At 38.6% G+C, this 27,434-nt stretch overlaps 1 protein-coding gene across 1 annotated transcript in view; it reads left to right on the forward strand.

Moving 5' to 3' along the window:
- NALCN (sodium leak channel, non-selective) overlaps positions 1-27,434 on the forward strand; it is a 250,382-nt gene that overhangs the window by 128,051 nt on the left and 94,897 nt on the right. The window contains exons 13-16 of the mRNA XM_074815367.1: positions 1,959-2,126; positions 8,399-8,590; positions 17,506-17,643; positions 22,382-22,456. Of these exons, the coding sequence (XP_074671468.1) occupies positions 1,959-2,126; positions 8,399-8,590; positions 17,506-17,643; positions 22,382-22,456 (573 nt within the window). The remainder of the gene's footprint in view (positions 1-1,958; positions 2,127-8,398; positions 8,591-17,505; positions 17,644-22,381; positions 22,457-27,434) is intronic.

Below are 27,434 nucleotides of genomic sequence, written 5' to 3' on the forward strand. Positions count from 1 at the left end.
AAAATACACTTAACATCGTATTTGTTAGTCTTGTCCTAATAGGAAGCCTATGTACTCTCTGCGTGTGTGTATTTAAATGGCATTGTTATTCCACCTGCTCTGAAGCTGAATTGCAGCTGCTTTCTACCCACTGTTACATTTTTCCTAATTTGCCCCCCTTATTCTTTCAGGACTCAATTAGATGTTTTTTCTTTAAAAGTGAGCTTTCATTTTAAAATTTTTGATAAAACATTTTCCTTGTGTTTCAGATAGAGATTTTCATGTAAAGGGGTGGTTTCTTCAAACTTGGCTCATTGTTCTCCTTGAGCTCCTTGAGCCACCAGAAGAAGGGCTGAAAAACTGGCCAGAAATGTTCAAGACTATGAGCATGAAAGCATCCCTACACTGTGTGTGACTGAAATCACACAAATATTTCTTAGTAGTATTTATTTCCTAGTGTGAAGAAAATTTTGGAGTGCTGTGAAGCATTTTGCCTTGATTTAATCATTCAGAAGACATCTGAAGCCTGATAACTATTTTGCATGCCTCAAGGAAGCCATATAATATAGCTGGTAGCACTGCTCTTAAACAGCTGTGCGGTCTAGGGTAGTAAATACAGGACATAAACTTCGGTGTTTAAGTTCCATCTCCACTCCTGCTTGTCACAGTCCTGGACGCATAAAATATGTAAAATTTTATTTAGCTATCTCACAAAACTCCTCTTTCATGTTGATAAATATATTTTTGATGGATGGGAGAGTTTAAATTTTAAATAATGTAAGTGCTTAAGGCAGCATCCCAGATATTGTCGCTGTCAGGCTCAAGATTAAAATCTTAGTCTCTAACTTTGTTATCCCCTGCCAAATCCAGTAAACATTATGGCCCACAGTCAATTAATCTCTCCATCCTAAAGGACTAATAACGCTTTTGCTCAGGAGGTTTGAGCTGTATTTTATTAATTTTGCACAACACTTTGAAAGTATTAGTTATATGCAGATGCCATCTAATGTTATTTCAGTGTCTCTTTTAAGTGTAAAGGGTCAGAGAAGAAAATCACTGAGTCAAGGGAAAACATCTTTTCCGTTAGGTTTCCTGACTGTTCAGAAGTGAGGGAGAGAGTATCTCAGTGTATATACAGTGGTCAAATAAGAAGGCAGGTGAGGAAGAAGTGTGTCTAGTCAGAAGGATTTTTAGTAGTGAGAGAAATAAGAGAAAATAAATCCTGAAGATGTAAACCTATGCAAAATGGTCTCCCTTTTTTCAAGCTGTATGTCATGCATTTTAGTGTGTAAGTATTTCAAGAAAGGCCTCTGGAAGAATCCCACAGTCATCCAGTGCCTACAAGTAGATTTCTTCCCCTGTAACTTACTCTCTTTGCTCAAGTTCTTTAACACCATCTCTTTTTAAAATTGTGAAAATTTACCAATTCTGGACTGAATTTGAATTTCCTTTTCTTTTAATTTGTTCTAATGCTTAAGTCCCATCACCCCTTTTCTACCTGTTTTGGTTGTCATATTACTATGGATGTTTTAGAAAACTGAAGTAGCAATTTTCAAACAAGAGACCTTTAAACTTTGGTTTGTTGCTTAGATCTCTTAAAATTCTTCAGACAGCTCATATGTGTTGCTTCACATTTTGAAAAAAAATCTCATCATTTTTTTCCTTTTTATCTGTGTACACAAAGTGAAAGGTCAGCTGGATGGTTTTATTATTTCATGCTTTCCAAATTGTGGAGTCTCCATGTCTGTGTTGAGACTTCAAAAAATTTCATAAAGTGTGCATTTAAAGGAAAAATATGAGCCAATATGAGGAAATCTATTATTGATTGTTTATTCTGTTTAGAGTATGAGTGTTTTTGTTAAATATTTTGGAGATCTTTATTTTTGCTATACTAAACCTTGATGGACATCATGACATAGAAACTTGTAATTTAACTCAGTGTTTTGAATGCATCTTTCTTGTTTTATATATTCGTCTAGGTTGCTTTTACAGTTCTGTTTGATTTAGAAGCTCTCCTGAAGATCTGGTGCTTGGGTTTCACAGGATACATCAGCTCATCTCTTCACAAGTTTGAGTTGCTGCTTGTAATTGGAACCACTCTTCATATTTACCCAGACCTCTATCACTCTCAGTTTACATATTTTCAGGTATGATCAGCTACTTTTACATTTTACCCTATATACCAGTTAAAAACATTACCCATCAACATTTCGCTCTGATTTACTTCCATTCTCAGACTACTGATGTTCTCACAATATTGACTCATTTTGAGAATATCTTTTAAAATAACAAATATGTCTGTTCTTAACTATGTTTATTGGGTGGATTTACAGAAATAGTATTCTTCCTAACTTTGCTTACAAGTCCTTTCTGTTTTCAGTAACTCCTATTTCGGTCTGAGCTACACTGTTCAATAGGTTCTGGATTAGTTTATTCACTGTCCTTCATTGAGCCTTAACCTTGCATACAGATGTTTACAGCATCACCTTACTGTAGTGTCCACCGCTGGTTTCCTGGCCTCTGTCCCTAAGGCCTTGGTACACTTGCTTTTTCTTCTCCAAATCTTCATCTTTGTGGCAGTCACATGCCTAAGAAAGAGTCTCCATGCCAGTTATTGTGGGTCTTCTGAGGTCATTTCTCCAGAATCATCTTAGAGTTGTTTTTTATAGCTCTCCAATCATTCCTTATCTAGAGGGAAATTGTGTTTATTGATGCTCTTCCTACATTTTCCCTTTGGGAAAGAGCACGAAGGAGAGACAAAGAAAGATTGATTAATTCAGACTTCTGATTCTTCCTCTGTCAGCCAGCCCAACCAATTCCCCATTCATCCTCCTTGAAGTGCTTAGAGTTGCTCCAGTTGTGGGAGAAAGCGTTGAGATTCATTATAATGTGTTATAATTGGATGAGGGAAAGGCTGTGGATGTAGTTTACCTTGACTTTAGTAAGGCCTTTGACACCATTTCCCACAGCATTCTCCTGGAGAAACTGTCTGCTCGAGGCTTGGATGGGCACACGCTTTGCTGGGTAAAAAACTGGCTGGATGGCCGGGCCCAAAGAGTTGTGGTGAACAGAATTAAATCCAGTTGGCGGCCGGTCACGAGTGGTGTCCTCCAGGGCTCGGTTTTGGGGCCACTCCTGTTTAACATCTTTATTGATGATCTAGACGAGGGGATCGAGTGCACCCTCAGTAAGTTTGCAGATGATACCAAGTTGGGTGGGAGTGTTGATCTGCTCGAGGGTAGGGAGGTTCTACAGAGAGATCTGGACAGGCTGGAGCGATGGGCTAAGGCCAGCTGTAGGAGTTTCAATAAGGCCAAATGCCGGGTGCTGCACTTGGGCCACAACAACCCCCAGCAGCGCTACAGGCTTGGGGAGGAGTGGCTGGAGAGCTGCCAGTCAGAGAGGGACCTGGGGGTGTTGATTGACAGCCGGCTGAACATGAGCCAGCAGTGTGCCCAGGTGGCCAAGAAGGCCAATGGCATCCTGGCTTGTATCAGAAATAGCATGGCCAGCAGGGACAGGGAAGTGATCTTACCCCTGTACTCGGCACTGGTGAGGCCGCACCTCGATGACTGTGTTCAGTTTTGGGCCCCTCACTACAAAAAGGACATTGAATTACTTGAGCGTGTCCAGAGAAGGGCAACGAAGCTGGTGAAGGGTCTGGAGCACAGGTCGTACGAGGAGCAGCTGAGGGAACTGGGGTTGTTTAGTCTGGAGAAGAGGAGGCTGAGGGGAGACCTCATCGCCCTCTACAGCTACCTGAAAGGAGGTTGCAGAGAGCTGGGGATGAGTCTCTTCAACCAAGTAACAAGTGATAGGCCAAGAGGTAATGGCCTCAAGTTGCACCAGGGAAGGTTTAGACTAGATATTAGGAAGCATTTCTTTACAGAACGGGTTGTTAGGCGTTGGAATGGGAGATGGTGGAGTCCCCATCCCTGGAGGTGTTTAAGAGTCGGGTCGACATAGCGCTGAGGGATATGGTGTAGTTGGGAACTGTTAATGTTGGGTTGATGGTTGGACTAGATGATCTTCAAGGTCCTTTCCAACCTAGATGATTCTGTGATTCTGTGATATTCTACAGTGCTAAAGAAAGGGATTTTAAAAAAAGATATATCAAAGTATTCATATTTGTCCATTCAACAATGGATTAGCATGGAGAATACTTAATAATCAATATAGTCAAATAATAAATCATCAGAGTCCTGTCAATAAATGTGATTACCTACAGTGACACATATTGTAATCAAGTGATTACAATATGGGGGGAGTAGAGTCCCCAAGTGTGGACTGAAATATGATGGCCTATTCAGATTTCTGCAAATGCCATCCTGTATTTCTTCTAAATGGTTCTACGAACCTGCTCAAGAAAGCTTTCAGGATGACAAATTCTACTTTGCTTTCACCTGGATCATTTGAAGGCTTTTACACAGTTATAGCTTTGATTTTGTTGTCCAAATATGTAAAATGTTGTTATGCAATGTGGCATGATATTTCTAACCTGCAAGAAAGGATGATCTATCAGGAGTATGCCATTGCACACTCTTGTGGCAAAAGCACACAGGAAACCCAGCTGGGAGTTCTCAGTTAAAACAGTTAGCAACTTAGTTAATAGCGTCCATATTTATTAGGGCAGAGTCCACTTACATCTGATGATTTCTTTCTAGGAATTTTAAGTATAAATTATGAACGTGTTGAACTAAATGGGTAACATCATCACTAACTCATGGGGTTGAAAGTATAATTAAAATGTAGCCAGATGTTGATAATAAAATGATAAGGCTCTTTTTAATGGATTCAATTAGTTTTATGGAGCGGGGGTGGTAGTGGTTTGTTTTTTTTTTTTAAAGTGCTAGCTTTTATGACAGAAAATGTCAGGATGTGATTTTTTTTTTTCCAAAATATATGAGACATACATTTTACAAGCAGAAACACCTGCTATGCTGAAAGATTTGGGTTGTATTTTGCAACCCAAATCCCCTAAGAGGCAAGCGACATTAAGGTTGGAAAATAGTTTACCTTTGATGTCAGTGTGTAAGGGAGGTACACACTGTATTCCCTCGCAATTAAGCTTCTGGGCAAGGTAGATAACACATTTTCAAATCAACCAAGGTCAAAAAGTCTTCTTCACATGGATACGTCGTGACGTTAGGCAGATTTCCAGGCCTTTAGGTATTAATGATGACAGATTAAATATGTTCCTTGTCAGCCGACAAAACAGATTACTGAAAACAGAAGTGTTATTTGACACATTCCAGGATAGCAAGCAGAAATATCATTTGGCTTATCTAGTCTTCCTTAGCATATATTTCAGTCTGCATTATTCATTGGTCTTTATCATTACCAACACATCATTCAGTCTTCACCATGTTGGCTACTGTCCATGCTCCCACCTATTTTTCTTGCATTTGCTGTACATTCATGCAAAAGTTTCCAAAGCCCTCTGTGAAAGAATACAGCAGAGCACCATTCTATGGCTATAATCTATAGCACAAAAAAACAGTGGAGAAATGACAGAATTTGCATATTATTACAGAGATCTGTAATGGACCAGCAAAAAAGGGAGAGATTTAAACTGAATTTGACCTATACTGGACTGAAGAGATGGTATTGTATTTGTGCTTGAGGAAAGTATTGCTGACTCATTTTCTGAATAAATATCATCCTTTTTAGGAGATGTAGCCATTCTTTGTAACAAAACTCTTTAGTTCCTCTTTAGTATTTTTCTTTTTTATTTGGTTTTTAACATATTTTTATATTTAATCCAAATAGCGCACCTTCTACAGCTCTTAAATTTAATACAATTTGCAATCCAATTACACAGAATGCATAAATGTTCATTAGAGTGTACTTTTGGTAGATTCAATTTGTCACCTAATGAAAATAAATGAAAAAAACAAACGGTATCAATAAGATTAGTGTGTTGCTTAAAGGTCAGTTAAAGTTCCCCAAAGGAAGGGGGTAGAAAGTAAGGCATATAATAGTTTGTCTAAAATACAACTCAGAATACTGACTAGCATGAAATCTTCAGCCCACTGGGGTCAGTGTTGAAACTAGTTTCAACACTAGTATTGATGGGAACAGATCTAACATTTACACTGTGAGTAGATCTTGTAAGTAAGAAAGCATCATGTTCATAGTACTTGGAAATCTCTCTCATCTCACTGTCTGTCACTGCCTTGGTAACCAGTTTCATGTACTTAGATTATATGTAATGTGATCATGGTACCAATGTGAAAGAAAGGACTTTACCTCACCTTGTTCAAATGTGAAAGTTAAGCTGTCTAGTGTAACCTCTGTATCTAGGACCCTTTTTAACTATTGAAGACAGTGAAGGCTTGTCCCATCTCACACAAGGGATCTGGTATGTTTGGAATAAGTTGCTGTCTTGAGTTGACTTTCTCTCTCTCTCCTCTTTGGCAGTAAAGCCTAGATGACTAGCATATTCTGCATACCTGGCAGATAAGTAGGGAGATGACTTTCATGCAGAAAGCAAAGGTGTACATTATTGGCAAGCTACAAGATACAGTGAAATCTTTCTGTGAACAACTTCTGTCAAACTTATTTTCTCTCCAAAGGCAGCACAGTAGTTGTATTTGACTCGTAAATAAGGTCAACCTATAATTGCACTGTAATTCCTACCTTTCAGTTTTGATATGATTCTGGTGGAAATATAGGCAATACCTTGGGCTAGAGAGTCTTTTTCTTTGTAAGAACTGCAGAATCTCATTTGCCCCATATGCTGCTGCCTGTTGTCTCCAGCAAATACTGTTGCTGCCACTGCCTCTTGTTGATACTGATGTTCATGTCACTGTGCCACCATCACTGGCAGAAATAGGAGAATCAGAGCTGTCAGCAGGTTTTCCAAGTGTCCTGGTTTAACCAGGATAGGGTTAAGTTTCCCCAGCAGTGGGGGGGGAGCTCTAGCCGGGTTATTCAGATACCATGCGGACATCACATTTTCCTGTCGCGGGAGCGCGGTGCACGCGTGGTTTTGTACATCTGCTCCTCTCACTGCTGTATTTGGTAGCTATTTTGCTCTGTTCATTGCTATCACTATTACTGTTATTGTTATTGTTGTTGTTTGTTGTGTTGCTATTGCATTGTTGTATTAAACCTTTCCTTATTTCAGTCTTGGGGCTTTGTATTTCACTCCCTTTGTGGGGGAGGGGCAGCGGCCGCGTGGTCTCAGACCCCGGCAGGGGCTAAACCACCACACCAAGGTAGTGGATGGGGTAGGAGTTCCACACATGATCACAGTTCTGCTGCCACTAATACTGAGAGGTATCAGATATGTCAGTGGTACACAATGCTGCTTCCTCTGATATTGAGAAATGCCACCCAAAATTTCCTTCGTTGTATATAGTATGAAATAGCAAAATATGTTTATTACCAAACTTGTTAGGTTATATGGTACACAATGCCAAGCAATTTTGCTTTGGGTCACGGAAATGGAATGGAAACTGAAATGGACCTGTGGAAGAAGAGCTGGCAGTTCTTTATGTGAATATTTAACCTGGTGTAACAAATAACATAGAATCATAGAAAAATCTGGATTGGAAGTGACCTTTCAAAGTCATCTAGCCTGCTGCTCAAAGCAGAGCTTGCTTCAAAAACTGTTCAGGACCCTGCCCATTTAGAATAAGTATGAATTTTTAACAGTGATGATAATCAAACTGGAGCAGTTTACCTAGCACTGCAGTAGATTCTCAGTTGCTAAATCTAGACTGATATATTTTGACCTCTGCCTGAAGCTGTTCTTACATTTGGTAACACACTATAAACCTTCATTGGTTTGTAATTTCACATTACATTCAGATTTACTATCTGTGGTGTGTTTTGCCTCTGTCTTTGTTCCCTTTGTTACCCCAAAACCAGCTTTACCCAGTTGCATTTCTGTGGTGACTCTTCATGATCAGTGAATTGATTATAGACTTGGGGTCCTTGAGTATCCTCCCATGCCTGTACTCCAAGATCTCTGCTATCATCCCATGCCTGTATGCCTCAATGCTGCATTTTATGAAGGTGTCATAGATAGCTCATTCTATGCAAGATTACAGCTTGTTATTACTGTATGTTAGAAAAGAGAGATATGTAACAATAAGCGTTACACCACACAGTTGTAAAAAGCTAAGCAAAAGACAAAATAGGTTAACATTACCTGGTCATTGGGTGACTGCTGTTGCTAGCTAAAACAAATCTCCAGGCAGGCCAAGATAAGTACAGAGAAAACCTGACAGGTTCCAAGGCTTGTGTACTTAACCTAACACACAACTTGTGGTCTGTTACAAGTGATAGCAACCTGATATTTACAGGACTTACAAGTCCCTTTTTGGTCTTGAAGTCTCTGATCCTGTGAAAAGTTGTTGATTAATGTGATAATCAAATAATTAATATAGTTGTATTTTCTCTTTCTTTGCAGGTTCTTAGAGTAGTTCGGCTTATAAAGATTTCTCCTGCCCTGGAGGATTTTGTGTATAAGATATTTGGACCAGGAAAAAAACTTGGGAGTTTGGTGGTATTTACTGCCAGCCTTTTAATTGTAATGTCTGCAATCAGTTTACAGATGTTTTGCTTTGTGGAAGAACTGGATAGATTTACAACCTTTCCCCGGGCAAGTATAAAAAACATCGATTGCTCGTTGCTTATTATTGTTTTCTTGGCATTGATAAGATATTTTCTTACCATTGGTGGTGGACTTGGCAGTGTTAGGTTAACAGTTGGACACGATGATCTTAAAGGTCTTTTCCATCCTAAATGATTCTATGATTCTATCGTATTTGTTATTATATTAGCTGTCTTTCTTTCCTTCTGAGAACGAGGGAGCAGTTTATCTCCATATGTGTAGATAAAAGAATCATATTTTCTGGGTGTAAGAATCTTCTTGTAGTTCTTCAGTAGTGAAGTTTGGTTTTCTTTGGGTTAGGTATTCTATTTCTGCTGTTGAGGGAATGTATAGAAATCTACGTATGCACCCTGATGATGACACAGCAAAGCATGTGGCTTAACGGTACTCTAGCATGTTACAGAAAGAGGATTTATGTGCACAAGTGTGAATATTAGCCACGAAATTTATATAAAACATATCTACACATGATCTATATATTATGAAGGTGGTTGTTCTTGGTTCATACAGGAATGCTTGTTTTACACAACGTTGTTAAACCTGTCTGCATTGACAAAATAACTGTTTGCCTTTTGGGTATAAATAATGGATATTTATGGGCATTGCATTAATTCAGAACAGAACATTGAAAATCAGTGGAAATTGGAGCTAATGTATTTATTGAAGCACACTGTTCTGAATGAAAGTACTGCCATTTCTTTAATAATGGATTAGACTGAGTGTACATGGATTGGTTCCAGTGACGATTTATTTGTTTCTGTCATTCCAGCTTGGTTATCCAATGTATCTATTTTAGTGAAAGTGCATTGGTTGGAACAATTAAATAACAATGAATAAGGCATCCTCAAGGGTCAGGCATTTAGCAAACAAATGGCTAGGCAACAATTCCTAATTATCAACCTGGACTGGATGTATGGGAAGCCAGCCATCAAATGTAAGACAAAAAATACCTACCCACAGGGAATAATGTAACACCATGCTTTCTGTTTTGGAAAATGTGCTTAGAAGAGCAGCCAGTAGGATCTGTCTTTACCAGCACTGTTGGGCTCCAGGCCTTGGGAACAAAAATCCAGGTCGATGCAAACATAGACCCACTGTCAGTGAAGGCAGAGTTGGTATGTGAACTATTACAGGAACTTGACCCCCTACAAATGGATGGGCCCTGCCATTATCCACCTGAGGGTGTTAAGAGAGCTGCCTGACATCATTGCAAGGCTGCTCTCCATAATCTTTGAGAAGTCATGGAGATCGGGGGACGTCCCAAAAGACTGAAAGAAGGCTAATGTCACCCTCATCTACAAGAAGGGTTTAAAGGAGGATCCAGGATATTACAGGCTCATCAGTCATACTTCAATCCCTGAGAAAGTTATGGAGTGAATCCTTCTGGGGGCTATCACAAGTCAAATGAAGCACATGATTGGGAAAAGCCAGCATGGATTCACCAAGGGAAAATCGTGCTTGACAAACCTGATTGCCTTCTGTGACAAAGTGACCTGCTTGGTTGTGGTGGGGCAGGCAGTCGACATTGTCTACCTGGATTTCTCCAAGGCTTTCAATACAGTTTCCTGTAGCCTCGTCCTAGAGAAAGTGATGCATTATGGTCTAGACCAGTGGTGTGTGTGGTGGGTGGGGAACTGACTGACAGGCCGCACCCAGAGGGTGGTAGGAAATAGCTCTTTTTTCAAACTGCCAACCCATCACAAGTGGGGTCCCCAATGCTGTTTAATATCTTCATAAGCAATCTGGATGATGGGATCAGGTCTACCCTGATGACGTTTGATCGTTTGATAACGATACCAAACTGAGTGGGGAAGTGGACACTTCACAAGAGAGAGCCACCCTGCAGGATGACCTGGATAGGCTGGAAGAGTGAGCTAACAGGAACCTTATGAAGTTCAACAAGGACAAGTGTAAGGTCTTGCACCTGGGAAAACATAATCCAGGAGTGCAGCACAGGCTGGGATCTACCTGGCTGGGGAGCAGCTCTGTGGAAAGGGACCTGGGGTCCTGGTGGACAAGCAGCTCAATATGAGCGAACAGTGTGCTGCAGCAGCAAAGAAAGCCAACAGGATGCTGGGTTGCATCAACAAGGGCATCACCAACAGAGATAAAGAAATCATTATCCCAATCTACTCAGCGCTTGTCAGGTCACACCTGAAATACTGTGTTCAGTTTTGGTCCCCACTATACAAAAAAAGATGTGGACAGGCTGAAGAGGGTCCAGAGAAGGGCCGCAAGGTGATCAAGGGACTGGGAAGCCTTCTATATGAGGAAAGGCTGAGAGAACTGGGTTCCTAAGGTAGACATTATCACTATGTTCCATTATTTTAAGGGTGGCTACAAAGAAGACGGAAACTCCCTTTTTACAAGGAGTCACATGGAAAAGACAGGGGTAATGGGTACAAGTTACTCCAGAGGAGTTTCTGACTGGACAAAAGAGGAAAATTTTTCACAGTGAGAACAATCAGCCACTGGAATAATCTCTCCAAAGAAGTGGTGGATTCCCCAATGTTGGATACCTTGAGGATTCAGCTGGACAGGGTGCTGGGCCAGCTTGTCTAGACTGTGCTTTTGCCAGGAAAGGTTGGACCAGGTGATCCCTGAGGTCCCTTCCAACCTGGTATTCTACAATTCTGTGATCATTAAGAATTCAGTATAATTCATTTTTTAAATGGTGAAGAAAGCAAAAAAACCCCAAACCAACCACCTTAAGCTTTTCTAATGAGTCAGACCTCTGGCTCTAAATTGGGTGATATTACCACCATATTGTATGCCCATCTCCCATGTATAACTTCTGAAAAAAAACTTCTGACAGCAAGTTTGAAATCACCATGAAATTGAGCTTTAGAATTATATTTATTATTTATGCAAAATAACAATGAAAGTCCTGAAAGAATTATTGTAGTATAATTAAAATAAGAGCGATTCACAACCACCTGCACATTTTAACTAGATAAATTGATACAAGTATCTCAGAAAAATCCATTTGTAGTAAAAAATTGCCAAGATATATCAAGATGTTAGTAAAGTTTTAAATTATTTTGAGCATTTCAATCTGAGGCTATTTAAGCTTCAATAAGAGCTTCTATCATACTGAATTTTAACAGATATAGGTATATACTAAATGCATGCTCGAAGAGTGAGAAAATATTTTCTCCAGCAAATTACACAGTTTTTTACAAACAAAAAATATCCAAACTTGTTTTCTATTTTCTGATTTGAGTTTTGGAAAATCAGAAGACCTGTTACCAATAATAAAGGAGTGAACTGAAATGTTTTTAATACTTTTTATATGATAGCTAGAAGCAAGGGTCTCTCCTTATATTTTAGTTAGTGTTTATTTGTATACATATTCACCTTGTTATGAATGTTTCAGAAGTATCATTTACAGTATGTGATTTCTTTTTGCAGGTTGTAGTGAAACATCTCTTAATAAGTTAATAGAGTCAGTGAAAATTTTGTACTCAAAAATTGTGATTGATGGTGTAAGTGATGGTGTCCCTCCAAAGGAGTGTGTCTTCCTAGCAAAAGCTCTGGGATTCCCACTCATGCTGTCTGCTTTAAATAAAGACCACTGAATCAGTTTAAAGTAAGACAGTTATATGTGATTTTGGGTTTGCCTGGAATGTATTACTTTCAAAACGTGACTGAAGACATGCTTGGATTACTGCATGATGTAGGAGATGATGTGAGGTCTGCAATAGCAGAATTCACTAAGATAAATTTTTAGGAGCTTACCCCCCAAAAAGAGCAAACTTAAAATGGCCAGGACTGTTGCCTGGGCTTTTTCAGTTACAAATACAGAGAGGACAAGCACACTAACAAACATGGTGACACTAGAGGCTAAATTTTGAGTTCGTACATTAAAGTGCTTCCTACACTGAAACAGACAAAGCCTAAAATAATTTTGAAACTGTAAGTGCTTTATAAGAAGGCACAGTATGGGTTTTGGAACAAGTAGACCTCCTCCTTTCGCTAATGCCTCTAAATTGCATGTTTTCACATGGTTTCCTGACAACAGTCAATAGGCACCAGCTCAGTGTTGCCATGGCTACAAATTTCACCCCTCTTTTGGCCATTGCAACTTCCCAAATGCACTGGTTTTCTCTCTAATACTAAGTATAAAAATATAGAACTTTGCTATACTGTTTTTAACTGATCCGCCATCTCATTTTGCATGTGTTCTTGGGCTGTGCATATTGAGCCATGAGAAGGTTGGGGAGCAGATGGACCCCCTGAAGAAGGAATGGGAGGGGGTGGTCTGTTCAAAGGCATCGGTATAAAATGACTGCTAAGAAATTTTAAAATTCACCGTATGGAGAACAAAACGTGTTGTTAGTGTCTCTGACTTCCATGCTCTGGTTTCCCTTGGGGTTTGGGGCCATGTGCTGACTACTCAGTGGCCATGTGCTGACTGCTCAGTGTCTCAAGTTACGAAGTTGGAGATGCTGCTCTTCTTTTAAATGGGTCAACACAAGATGAAAGCCAGGCTCAACTGATCTCAGCAGCAAAAAATCCCCCAGTCTTCAGCAAAACCAGGACTTCACTCCTAGCCTTGAGCTTGGAGAGAGCTCAAGTTATGAAATGTTAGTTCAACCTAAGCATCATCCATTAAAAAAGTTGAACGTTGCAGTCTAAATTCTCTGATGCAGTTACAATCTCAGTGCCACTGCCACATTTTTGTAGGACAGCTACTCTTCTCTCAGGGTGTTATTGAGCACTCTTGACTATATTAGGAGAAAAAGATAAGTTTACACAGGTAGAATAGATTGCAAGCATTTCACAGCACTGGTCTAAATCCTGTTAGCTTAGTTTGCAGAAGTAATCTTACTGATTGTAGGACTGCTTCCATGAATAAGGCCATTGGGATTTGGCCCATAATATGTTATGGACAAGCAGCAGTTACAAGTCAAGTACATTATAACTGTAAATAGAAATTTATGGGCACCACCCCTGTAATAGTTGGACAGGATATCAGAACTGGCACTTCGGCTCGTATATGCCACCGAACCTTTGCCAATCTTCCACTATGAATAAAAAGATAGTTTGACTTCCATCATCAAAACATCTAATTAAGTAATAGGGCATAAACACTCAAAGAAATTGACAGTCTTTTCTATAACATGAATTAATTCAGAAAACCACCATTTGCATAAATCTCTAAGTCTCATCTTCACAGATGTTGATTCTGTCAGCTAGTTGCATTTCAAATTAATTTTAAAATAAACAGTGGAAAGTATACCTTTCAGCTAAAAATAACTTGCTTCAAAGGAGATTGCTGGATGCGAAGCACATACTCATTTTGCACTGTGTTATTTTCTTAAAACTAATGTTTTGTCATACACTGGACTTTAATGTTATAATAAAATCTAAATTATAGTGAAAGGCCATTTTTTATAGCTACATGCTTGACGAATGACTGTTTTAAACAGAAGATTAGAATTTTATCATGTTAAAAGAATGTCTTTTCTAAATTAATCTAGTGATTGTATTAATGAGGGTTCCACAACATAGTATTGTAGGTATCTTTATACCTTGAATAATTAATGAAAATATATATTTTTAAAAAGCAATAAACTATGGTAATTTAGTCTAATTCAGAAGAAAGGATACCGCACTGGTTCAATTATCCAGTCCCTAAGGTATTTTTAAAGCCAGTAGTGGGGTGTATTCATGTAGTGCCTACGTTGTATTTCAGCAAGGAGTGTCACACCAGTCAGGTATGACCACCACTGGCTCCAGAGATGCTCTGAGCTCAGGGAAACAGCAGCTGCCTGATTTAGCTTCACCTCCCCCTGACAAAGGGAAGCTGAGAATCCGTGTTGAGCACTGATGGGGCATTGTCTTCACCCTCAAGCACCACTGGCAGCTATAAAGGAGGCTGAATTTCCTGCGTGTTCCATGCATGCTCCTCTGGCTACAGAAGGCCCCTCCTAGCTAAAGATCCCAAATGTTTCCTTCTCTGCATATTTTGCATGGGGAGGTATTTTGCAGAGCTAGATAACACTTGTTCGGGTTGGGTTGTTTTGCAGGGCCCTCATCATGATTTTTTGTGAGGAAAGGAATTGCTAAGACTTTGTAATTTTGCTCAGTGCAAGGAGTCTGCGTGTATGAGGGGGGACACTAATTCAAAGGGAGGATCTGGCTGCAGGTTGGCAGCATGCTAGTTAAGGCCAACGTTAGTGACAGGAACTTAAAATAGAGGGCACTGTGCAAATTCTAGCCCTAGTATTTGGGCTCTTGTAACACATAGCAAAGATTTTAGCTGACATAAAGAAATCACAGAAAAGTAGTTCCAAGCAGTTTTCTCTGCTGCTTTTAGTTTATGCTACCCTTTGTTCTCTGTGGGATCTGTGTTCAAAGGAAAGGTTGAGACATTACATTTGGTCAAAATGTTGCTGATGTAAAAATTAAAGTCTTAAGTTTAACTTCATCTTCCAGCGTGTGCGATTGCTAACTTGGATGCCTTGATCTGTTCCACGTACACCTTAACCTCACTTCTTGTGAGTGATTTGGACCTGTAGGCTTAATCATCTCTGTCATTTACTTGTGAAAAGCAACTGTAAAAATAGTTCTTGAACTCCTTGGTCTTAGCCTAACAGTGTGTTTATGCTTCTTTCTGCTTCAGAGTGCCACAGAACATAGCAGCAGTAAGAAACTGACCTGGTTTCTGGTGTGGGGTTTTTTGTAAGTGTAAGTGGGCAAATTTTTTACAAAGCCCTTAGCAGCTAAATGTTTGGGGCCTGCCTAACAAAGTAAAAATGCACTGTTCTTCCTCTGAACATGATCTAGATGCAACATGATCCAATTTTTGTACTTTAAAATATGTACTAGTTGTAATGGACAGAGGAGAAGAAGCTTTAGTCCTAGGATCCTTATCAATGGTCTGTGAAAGAGGGTCAGACACTGAGCTGAAGCACTGGCCTCCTGATACTGCTTAGTTGTTAACCTCCTTCCTGCTTCCAGTGAACACTCTCTGAGACAATCCCTAGGCATGAGCAGGGGACTCCAAAAATGTAGTGCCTTTTATGCAGTGCCTTGCATAACAAGATGGAGCAGATCAGATTGTTCCTGCCTTACCCAGCCCTCCTACACCACCCCAGCAAGCTTTGCACTTTCAGGCCCTCCTTTTAGATTTTAAGCATATAATATACACCCCTGATTTCATAATACAGAAACAACATGTGGCAAACTATGCCACATCCTTCTTATTATTTCAGATAGTTGGAACCAGCTCCTTATCACCAAATATTGATGATATCACATAGGGCCACATAGGGACATCACATAGGGCCAGGAGGAGATGCAGGACCAGATGCTGTATGCATGCACATGAATAATCTGCTCTAGAGTAAAACAGCCTACCTGCAGCATAGAAATCACAGCCTGGAGTGGACTCCCTTAAGAGTGTGGGTGTAACCTTCAGGGTCCTGTTTGCATTGGGAGAAACTGCTTAGAGAAGACATTGTTCTGTTTGAAAAACTCTGCAAATTTGATAAAGAGCCCAAGCAAAGTACTTATCTGTAGTTAGTAATATAAACTTTGAAGTCTCCCCCCCCAGTTAGTTTTGCTAGAAGCTTTAAAAAATAATTAGAACACATTTTATGGATTATCAAGCACTTAAGTTTATACATCTACACGTTTTCAGCTTTTCCAGCATGCATTTGGGTTTAGGGTAAATTGATGTGAAGGGCTCTCCAGGTCCTGTTTTCTTATGGGTGTGACAAGATGAGTTCTGTTCTCTTTGTGCCAAGTGCATTATTGTGTTAATCTGCTGTTGCTGGGGGTGTCAAGCACACTGAGCATAAACTTAATATATCTTTATTACTGTGTCAACATTTTGAATTCGAGTAATCCTATTATCTGGAAGCTACATTGTTAATATCTTCAGTTTCTAACACTTTTTTGTTACATATTAAAAGTCAGTAAGATATCAGCTTTCGTCTTTGCTGTCTGGGCAGTACTTCTGATGTCAGGCAAAGGCAAAATAAACTTGTGCAAAGGTTTGGCCTCACTGAGAGATTTAAGACTATCAAGATCCATGCTTCAATACCATAGGCAGACTTCTGTGGCTGAGGCAGAGCACAGTCCTCAGTGTCTGTGTATGATGTACGTGTCATGCTCACACATTGTTTATGTTGAGTTAGATTCTGGACTGTGCTGTAGGCTCAAGTTGGGGTTTCGAAGGTGTAAGACATCTTGGTTCTAGGCTTATCTGGATTAATCCCCATCACCAAAGACAGTTGGTTGAAACATTTCCATTATTCCCTCTGTTTTTGACATGTACCCCTGGTATGAAGGGGTTTGAAAATGTTACAGGAACAATTCCACAAGCAATGCTATTTACAAAATGTATAAGGGGAAGAATCTGGCTGACTGAAATGGAGTGGAAGTACTAGGACCTTGTGTTGTATTAGTTAGTCACATCTATGGGGTGCCTAGAATGCTTCTGCTATTAAGAGAACATAAATATATGGTCACAATTATAACACTTTATCATAGGCATATTTCTAGAGAGGTAACACAGAAGAATAAGCATAAACAAAAAATCACAATACAGTATAACATTTAAAACAATGTTCTGTGATGATCGGGATATTTCTTCTATTTTGTCAGTCCTGGAGGAAACCAAAAAGCTCTTCATATGGGCCAATGAAGCTAGGACTCTGTTTACAAATTGCAGATTAGAGTTCAGTCAAAGGTTAAGCTAGCTGTTTCTCCTCTAGCTCTAGAACACCATTTCATCTGACTTTAAAAACTGAAATATGTTTGTTTATTAAGATTTAAAAAACAAACCAAAACAGGTGTTCTGCTCTGTTAAATCAACTTGAGGAATGTGTCAATAAAACCATATTAATATAATTTGTGAATTGTTAATATATTTGTAATTCTTTTTCTTGCAGGCGTTCATGTCAATGTTTCAGATTCTCACACAGGAAGGATGGGTGGATGTCATGGATCAGACACTGAATGCTGTAGGACATATGTGGGCACCAGTAGTTGCTATTTATTTTATACTATATCATCTTTTTGCTACTCTGGTAAGTCTTTGCTTGCCAATGTGCTGTGCTTTTCTTTATTTTGAATTATTTTCATAGCTCTTGTATTACTTATTTCTCTCAGCTAGTTAAAACTAATTGTGATGCTTATTTGCAGCATAGAGGGCTGTAGGATTAGTTCTTTGATGTGGTAGAATTTACCCTTCAGCCATGTGGCATAAGGTGGTGGTGGCCTTTGTTCTGGTGTGAGGTGTTGTTCTTCATAAGATCCAAGTCAAACTGCTAGACTGACAATATAATTGTTAACTGTCTTGTACCTTCACAGTTCTAATGACTGCAGAGTTAAGCAAGTGCTTTTATTTGTCATGTAGAAATGGTGTCCTCAGCTTCCATTGCATTCTCTTTGCAGCAGTATTTAAAGTGAGAAGTGTAAAGCCTCAGGATATAAACTCTTAACTAGAAATCACTACTTTCCTGTTGCCTGATGCAAAATCAATGCATGGAAAATATATGATATGGTATATCAAGCAATAAAAGGATGAGAACTAATACAGCAGTTCCTCCATGTGTATGGAAATTGGGATTATATCTAAAAAAACATTTTGTCTGTATGCATTTCAAATAGGATGATTTAATTTTTTTATGGGGAAAATGGTAAGTAAAACAGCTTTTTGGATATCCTGTACCAGTAAGGGCTTACTACTGTATTTTGAATACCAACACAGAGAAAATACCACAATCAGGGGAATGACCATTTTACACATCCTTAATTTACTCCTACTTTTGCTCATTTTGTAGTCTATGTTCACTGCAGTTTCTGATGCATTTATTCTTGTTTTCACTTTCTTCATACCATTTTCTTTCTTTTCTCAGTTGTCTACTTATATAAGGTACTAACTGTATTTGTACAATCTCCATCAGCTTCCATCTACTTTTACTTTACATTATGTCCTGTGTCACTTCTAAAGAATGAATAATCCAACTGTAATTGTGGATGCAACAGGTTCCTTCATATGGATTGAAATCTTGACCACTTCATAAATGGCAGTAAAGTGCATTTGATGCTCTTAGATCTGCTTAACCAAAATAAAATATAAGCCAAACAAATGTATGTTTCAGCAGATATATAAAATGTGTAATTTGCTCTCAAGGGTCAGAGGAGTCCTTGGGGTCTGGAAAAGCAACTTTTCATGATGAAGTGATTTTTTAAAACTCCTTGGGAAGTGAGGATAGAAAGCAAAAGGGTAGTGAGTTTTGGTCATGGATCTGAAAGTAGTTGCTGGTTAGAGTCTTATTGATGGTTTTCTGATTCTTTAACAAGAACGTTGTCTGAACTGGAATCCATTTTTATCTCTTAGATGAGCATTAAGTCCATAAAGTAGAATCATAGAATACCAGGTTGGAAGGGACCTCAAGGATCATCTGGTCCAAGCTTTCTTTTGTGCCTCTTGTGTACAAAACTCAAGGCCAATGAGCAGCTGCATCTGGCTCAAACAGTACTGTTAAACTTCAGTACCAAGACCTATGTGAGTTTTACGTTTCACCCATGATTTTTTTTTCTCCCTTGAAGATGCTGCTGTACTTTGTCTTTGCTGAGGTGCACACTTCATTGTAACCTGCATCATAGCATCTGATGACATTCATAGACCCTTTTGCCCCAGCAGCGTTGAGGAGATGTGTGTTTTCTATCTCTGATATATATTTGTTATTAACGGTCCAGTGCATGTCAGCATTATTGTTCAAAGAATGTTTGTGCTTCAAGCCCTCTAGTACAAGTTCTGTTGTCAGCATTGAAATCAAACTTTCTGCCCTTCCCCAGCAAGTCTTCAAGCTTCCTAAGGCCTGTCTTGGGAGGTGATCAGCTCTCAGACAAAAGACCATGCACATGTGTGTGTGCCAGTGTCCTGAGGCTCAAATGTTCTTTGTCCTCAGGAAAGGTCATGAAATGTCTTTTGCTAGTGAAGCCAGGGCCTTCGTTTAGGTTGGCTGTGAGATGGCAAAGACTTTTATTGTTACCTGCATACGATATATTCAGGTTGGACTTTGAGGCTTGTGAATCTTCCTGCACCCCTCTGCATGGCAGCCTGATGTTCGGGTTTCTTTCTTCTCCCATCTTAAAGAGAGGTCAAAAGCAAACTAGTTTGATGCTTTCTTTCCTGCCTGCCCTGGTTTGTGTACCATGTTCTGTGCTTTTGACACCTTCCTGTGCAGCTTGTATTAATACTTTGATTTGAATTCTACTTTGAAGTAAATTAGTGTCAGGTGGCCTGTGTGCTGAAAAGTTACCTTAATTGAGAAGTAACTCAACTGTAATAGCAATTCTAGTATTCTGCTTTATGTTTCATGTTTTGAGTCATCTGGGACTTCTCCATTTGTTTACTCAAAACACTTATTTTGCTAGGAGCAAAGTCACTTTTCAGTACACCATCCTCAGTCCTTTTATGGGAAATTTACGTTTAAGTACACGGTCCTTGCTTGCTTCATAAGTGTATACATTTCTTCTAGTTCACCTAAATAAATTTCACATGGATGAAGAAACTCTTCTAAGAACTTTGCAGAATTACCTGGTCTTATGAAGAGGTTAGTTTCAGTTCTAAGTTCTTTCTCAGACCCTGAAGAGAAAAGCTATGTAGGACAAAATTGTCTAGAGGGAAAAGGAGCTTAAAGAAAGAAAGTAACGTGGAACTGGTAAAGGAGCATGAAAATAGTTGGGCTGCTACTAACTCCAAAAAGAAGAATTCTAAGAATAAACAGCCGTGAGTGAATAACAAGAGTGAAGTCAAATGAAAAAATTACTTTCACCAGCCAGAAGAGGGGGGGAGGATTAGAATTGAGGTGATAATTGCAGGCATTTGGCAAAGCAGACTGTAGAGCCTTGGAAAGAAATGAATAGGTTTCACATTAGAAGGCAAAGAAAAGTTGAAGCTCAAGAAACAAAACCTCTTTTGGAAGTGAGGACTGTTATTACTTGAGATGGCAGCAGAGGAAGTTAAACAAATAACAAGTTTGCATTTAACTTTTGCGGTACATCGTCTTTGGTTCTTGTTGAAAAAAAGTGAAAAGGGAGTTCATGAAAGTCTTGATGCCTTGATACATATCTGTGCATTGAAGCAGCAAGACTGTAAGGGGTGATATATTTAATGAGTACTATACTTCTTTTTAGAGTGGAACTGTATTTCCTTAACTAGTATGCTCTAAGCTGCAGATAATGGAGTATCACAGACTGTATAAAGTATCTGAAGAAGAAAAACACCATACTGTAAAATCCTGACAAAATGATAGCAAAACTGTTCATCAACAGTTACGGATCAAAATAGTTTGTGCCAGGGATTATGTATTTTATCAGAATTCTGTCTTGTTTTGCCATTCTGAGGTCCATCTTAACTTCCGATGTTTGTAGTAGTTGGAGCATTGAAAACTGTATGATGTACTGTTTGAGTATGTGGCATATATAATATGTCTTTTCGAACAGCTGCAGGAAATTCTACATATTGCTAAAGCCGGTGTCCTATTAAAAGAACATTTATTTTTCTGAACACTGACATTTTGTAAATTTATGGGTGGGAGTCCTTCCTGTGTCTTCTGTACCTTTAGAGTTCATGAAGGGAAAGGAAATACTGCTCTGCAACAAATCCAAACACCCAGCTCAGATAGAGTTTGAGTTTCAAATTCTTTGTCTGGTGTACTAAGCTACTTGAATTTCATCTTCCATATAGGTAGGAAATAATCTTCCAGTGTGATTGAATGACAGATAAACTTACACTTCATTCACAACAGTGGTGGATGGATATGTCTGCTCTGGTTGTCACTCAGTGGTCCAAGACCACAAAAATATTTTAGGCCTGTAACTGTTTTCAGAGAGCTTAGATTCCTTCTGATATCTCTAGAAAATAAGTACATGCCTGTTGGAGCTCAGTATGTTTGAGGATATTTGCCTTGAACCTCAGAGACTAAAACCTTGGCAGCTGCTGACAGCTCTAAAGCTATGTATATACAAATTTACTGCCTTAAAATGTAAGTTGTCTGAGAATATATGCTGAACGTACATCCTTGCTCTCCTAGTTCCATATCATTCTCAGCTATATCAGTCACATTTTCAGCCTCTTTGGCCTCTGGTCAGTATCTCTACACAAGGAAAATACAATAATCTGATATACACTTTTTTCCCCTGGGATTCTTGCTCCTAGAGGCATATCTATACAATATTTAATGTATAGTAAATGAAAGTGCATGAGTTTCCTATACTTTCGCTTTTGATGCATGCAAATAATGAGGCAGCTTACTCTTCTTTCAAAGTGGAGTTAGCTACTTTGCACAGAGGCACTCTGAGCATTAAGCAAGTCCATAAAGTAAATTATTGTTAGATGGCCTCTGTGCTAAAAATTCACACCTTAATTGAAAAGCACCTTAGCTTTACGAGCTATTTTAGGATTCTGCTTTGTGTTTCTTTTTTTTTAATTATTTCTGATTAATTTAGTTTTCTTTTCATGTGAAATACATTTTAATGATTATGTTGTTAAACATACATAATGCGTTGATCATAAAGCGTAGAATTCAAAATCTTTAAATTCATATAATAATTGTATGATAGGCTAAAAAACAATTTACTACTTGCAAAATGTCTGGCAGACATATAGTAGCAGGTGATTTTAGTTAAACAGCTGTCAAAGGCAAGACTCCCATTTACGTCAGTAGGGACCTCATTTTTCCATGTCATTTCATACTACTTCTTAAGAAAAATGAGACAAGCTTTAACAAATAGTTTGCAATTGTTTTGTAGATTCTACTCAGCTTGTTTGTTGCTGTTATTCTGGACAACTTGGAACTTGATGAAGATCTGAAGAAACTTAAACAAGTAAGAACATGTTTTTATTGTGCTTGGAAGTAGTTTCAATAAAGCGTTACTTTACTGGTGGTTTTATGGTAAAAAAACAGAAACATCTTCACCAAAATGAACAAAATAGTAGATGCTGAAGAGAATAGCAGTATTTTGTTAGATAGTTGACCATCACACCATGTGAGGTAGAAATAAAGAGATTGTGAAAGAGATTTAGAAATTCGTTTAAATATTCAATGAAAGTCAATTTAGACAGTTATGTAATTAAAATAATTTTAAAATCACATCTAGGCCATCTTTTTGTTTATAATCTAGTGAAAGATATCCCTGCCCATGGCAGGGGGTTTGGACTAGGTGATCTTTAAAGTACCCTTCGTACCCAAACCTACCCAAACCATTCTGTATGATACTTTATGAGCACACCATAGCACCACTGCAGGTGAAAGTGCTGGCAAGCGTCCATAGACAGGAAGTGGTAGAGGGAACTAGGTTGTTAGGTGAGTGCTAAAGACACTTGGCAAAGTTAACTTGATCGATTGATTCTCCAGATTTGGGGACCAATATTACCAAGAAGCCATTCTCTCATGCTTGAAAACTCACATGACAGTCACATAAAACAAATGTAACTAGAAAGTTCATGTTGGCCATTTTGACCTTGTGCACAAACCACCAAAGAGGAAGGTATCTGTAGCTTTTACATAAATATATAGTTGTGCTTTAATCTGCACAAAGTGGAACAAAATCATCCACATTTGCTTATTTCATGCACAAAATAGCAAATTGAGAGCTTAATATGTGGGAACCTCTTCTGTAATATTTGGGTTATAGACTTCTTTCACCCATCATTTGCTGGTTTTGTTAATCTTTCAGGTGTATCAGCAATTGTAGAATTATGTTCTTTCAATTCTTGAAAAATAATCACCCAGTTTAGTTACTTTACATTGAACTGTTACATTGAAACTAACATGCCAAATAACTGATATTATCCTGATAGGCATTATCCTGATTATCCTGATAGGAATCCAGTCTCCATAACAGCAGTAGAGCACACTCAAGTAAAAGACATAAATAGAATTTTTACAAAAGTCCCTCAACTTCATAGCTTTGAGACTGGCAGCAGCATAGCTATATGAGTGTGGTGGTGGACGAGAGTAAAACCACTGCCTAAGTCACCAGACCTTCTAGCTACTGTGCAGTGTGGCACCATGGTGACACTCATAGTCTGTTTTCATGACCCAAGTGGGTATTTAACCAGAGGACAGCACTTTGCCATAGGACATGCCAGTTTGGTTGACTGGCATTAATGGTATATGCATTATACACCATTATGACATGTAAAGATGTCCAAGGTGGCTGACACTGGTTCACTTGTGTTTATGCTTTTGAAATGTTGCTTTAAACAGTAGCCTCTCTTCAAAGACTGTTACTTGGTACTATTGAATGTATTCCCTTCTGGTATTTTATCCAAACAAATTAATGTTATAGGAAGTGTTGCATGTTTTAAAAATGCCTAAGGTGAAAGGAGGTAAGACGTCGGTTCTTGGAGCTGAATCATACAGAATTACTGGAATGATTGGACAACTGTCTAGGACAGAAAAGGTTGCCTGTGAGGTAAATGTGATGGTATCACAGGCTCAGTGCTGATAGGGACTGTGTGCTATTATACTGAAATACTGGTTGTCTTATCTCAGAAGATGAAGCAGAAAATGTTTTTAATTCAATGTACCCCTGTACCCGGCACTGTTTGAGGCTGCACCTCGATGACTGTGTTGAGTTTTGGGCCCCTCACTACAAAAAGGACATTGAATTACTCGAACGTGTCCAAAGGACAACAAAGCTGGTGAAGGGTCTGGAGCAAAGGTCTTATGAGGAACAGCTGAGGGAACTGGGGTGGTTTAGTCTGGAGAAGAGGAGGCTGAAGGGAGAACTCATCGCCTTCTACAACTACCTGAAAGGAGGTTGCAGAGAGCTGGGGATGAGTCTCTTTAACCAAGTAATAAGTGATAGGACAAGAGGGAATGGCCTCAAGTTGCGCCAGGGAAAGTTTAGACTAGATATTAGGAAGCATTTCTTTACAGAACGGGTTGTTAGGTGTTGGAATGGGCTGCCCAGGGAGGTGGTGGAGTCCCCATCCCTGGAGGTGTTTAAGAGTCGGGTCGACATAGCGCTGAGGGATATGGTGTAGTTGGGAACTGTCAGTGTTAGGTTAATGGTTGGACTAGATGATCTTCAAGGTCTTTTCCAACGTTGATGATTCTGTGATTCCCAAAAGTATTTCCATCCTCATGTTTGCATTATTTTCCTGCCTTTAATGGCTGTAAAGCTTGAGGCCCAGGGCATTTTCAGATGATGAAATATTAAATGCTTTTCAAGGAAGGAAGAAGAATATATTTAGGCCAGAAATTACACCTAGCTAATAATCCCTTTTGGGATGTGTCCTTCATAATTAGGACTTAATTCCTTTTCTTGAACTTGATAAGAAAAATATTACTTATCTTTCAGATTATTGGGAAAGGACTAATTAGGTAATATTTTCAATGTACTCTAAAATGTAAAATTTTATGTAAACACTTGGTATTCATGTTGGTTCAGTAAATGTGTCTGAATAAATCAAAGCAAAAATACATTAAATTACTAGGAGATTATAAGAAAGATTGTAAAATAATGTATTTAAAAGCTAGTAAACTTTTAGAATTAAATTTGCCAGTGTAAATTAAGTTAAGGATATACATCATGATTCAGTTTTTAATTACATCATCACATAATACTCTTTCCAAAAGTCTGGCCTCATTTAATGCAGTAAGTAGATAGAGCTCACTTTAATAAGCCAGTAGTCGATATTTTTTTCTCTTTATTGTAGTGTGATCCCTGTGCATTATTTATTACACAGTATTCAAGCTTGGCTACAGAGACAAAACTATTAATCTTTTCCTGACTTTTTTATGGTAGCCCTTATAAGTGTCTACAACAAACATAAAACTTGTAAAATGTTAATTTAAGTGATTTACTTAGCACCACGGTCACACATAGGAATAGAATCTGACTTAAAAACAGAATCATTCTTACAGCTCCATTTGTTCACAGTACGTCTCCCATGTTCTGCCATTTCTCTCATCCTGTTGGCTATGTCTGCCGTATTATCTCAAGTCAAATGAAAAGGGGTTGTACTATAGCTCATAGACACCATCTGTCTGTGCAATAAACTTGATCCTCTGCAGCAATCTGGACTGACCCTAACACGCTAGTTAACCTCCAGGTAGGAGGTTGATGCTGCTTATCTTCCCGTGAGGCCTCTTTCTGTCATGTTCGGTGCATCAGTCATGTGGATGATATTGATCTTAGGCACAAGAAATCTATCGGCTACAATCTTAACTTCCTTCCCTTTTATTCCTGTCTTCTGTGTCCTCTCCATAAACTGTTGCCCAAAGTTAAAAAGAAACTGAAAAGATTTGATTTATTTCACCTTCTGTGATAAAGTTTGGACTTTCTATTTAGAAATTCAGCTACATCACATGAGTTGAGTTATTCAGGTGTTGTTTGACTACTTCAGAGAACTTTTAACAGATTATGAAGCCTGACTTCCCTTTACAGCAGCTGTGTTAACTTTTCCCATTATATTTTCCACATATTTACTAATTCTAGTTATTACATTTCTATCAATTTGCCTATATGTGAAGTCAGACTGATTAGTTTCTAATTTCCCATGCTCTGTCCTGAAACCCTTTTTTAAAGTTAGTCACATTTTCCACTTTCCTTTCTCTAGCTACGGAGTTTATTTAGGTGACAAGTTATTCACCACCACTCGTCTGTCAGCATTGTTACATCTGAGATCCTTTGAACGTCTTGAGTGAGTGTTTTCAGGTCTTGGAGAGTAACAAATTGACCTTGTGTCAGTTATCTTCCAAAAGCTTTTCTCCTGACATTTTTGTTGGAGATTAGTCTTCAGCACAGTTTAGGATCTTCTTTGACCTCCTCTGTGGTCAACACAATTCATTTTGCTTTCTTGCTCTAGTTTTATTTTTCTGAACACTCTTGACTAATAGTCAGCTGCTCTTCTAAACTCTCTACAGATCTTGCTGCTTTCTGTATGTTCTTAAAAGCTTCCTTATTAGATTTTATTTCTTTAGAAAGTAGTTCCTCAAAATCTTTCATGATCTGCCATATTATTGTTTTATTAAAAAATTGCCAGAATATATGCTTTTTTCTGTATTCTTTGCTTAGCGTATGACTTTCTTTTCTGAAACATATCCATTTACTTTTAAAAGCCTTCTTTGCACTCCAGTTGACATTGCTGGCCTTTTTGACCTTCTTGAAGTTTTTCTGTAGGTGGTAGATGTATTCTGTGCTTCTAAATCAGGGTATTTAAAGTTAATCCATATACCCCCCCTCACAGTTTCTGTCGTTTGGCCATTCCTTTAAATTTATTTTCGAAAGCTTTATGATTTTATGCAATTCATTTTTTAATTTAAATTCAATGTAGTAGATGGTTTTGACCTTCTACTTCTAAAAATTTCTGAATGTAAGAGCATTTTTATCACTGTTACAGAATAACTTTTTGATATTTATGTCACGAACTAGATCTTGCTCAGTACTAAACCATGAGGTGCTTCTTCACTTAGGTGTTCTCTGACTATATAATTCAGCTAGAAGGCATTTATGAGTGAAAAGTTAACCTCTTTCTTCTACCCTTTCCTAAACATAAAAAGGCTTCCCATTATTATTACTGCTTGTCTTTAGGCCTGTAATACTACTTTGCATATTGGAGTTACTTTCAAGTCCTCATTTACATGTATGCAGAATATTTCTTCCAGTTAGGCATGCAGTTACAATACAGAGGGATCCTATGCTATTTGCATGGGCATTTACCTTATTCACTTCATTGACTGTAGGTTTTCTCTAATAGTATCAGTCTTTCACTGGTGCAATGTACTGTCAGTCTGGGTTATACGTTGCCTGGTTCTGCATATTCTGATTCTGTAGGATCCTACTGCTTGCT

The sequence above is a fragment of the Strix aluco genome, chromosome 2 (assembly GCF_031877795.1).
Source record: "Strix aluco isolate bStrAlu1 chromosome 2, bStrAlu1.hap1, whole genome shotgun sequence".
Classification (NCBI taxonomy): domain Eukaryota; kingdom Metazoa; phylum Chordata; class Aves; order Strigiformes; family Strigidae; genus Strix; species Strix aluco.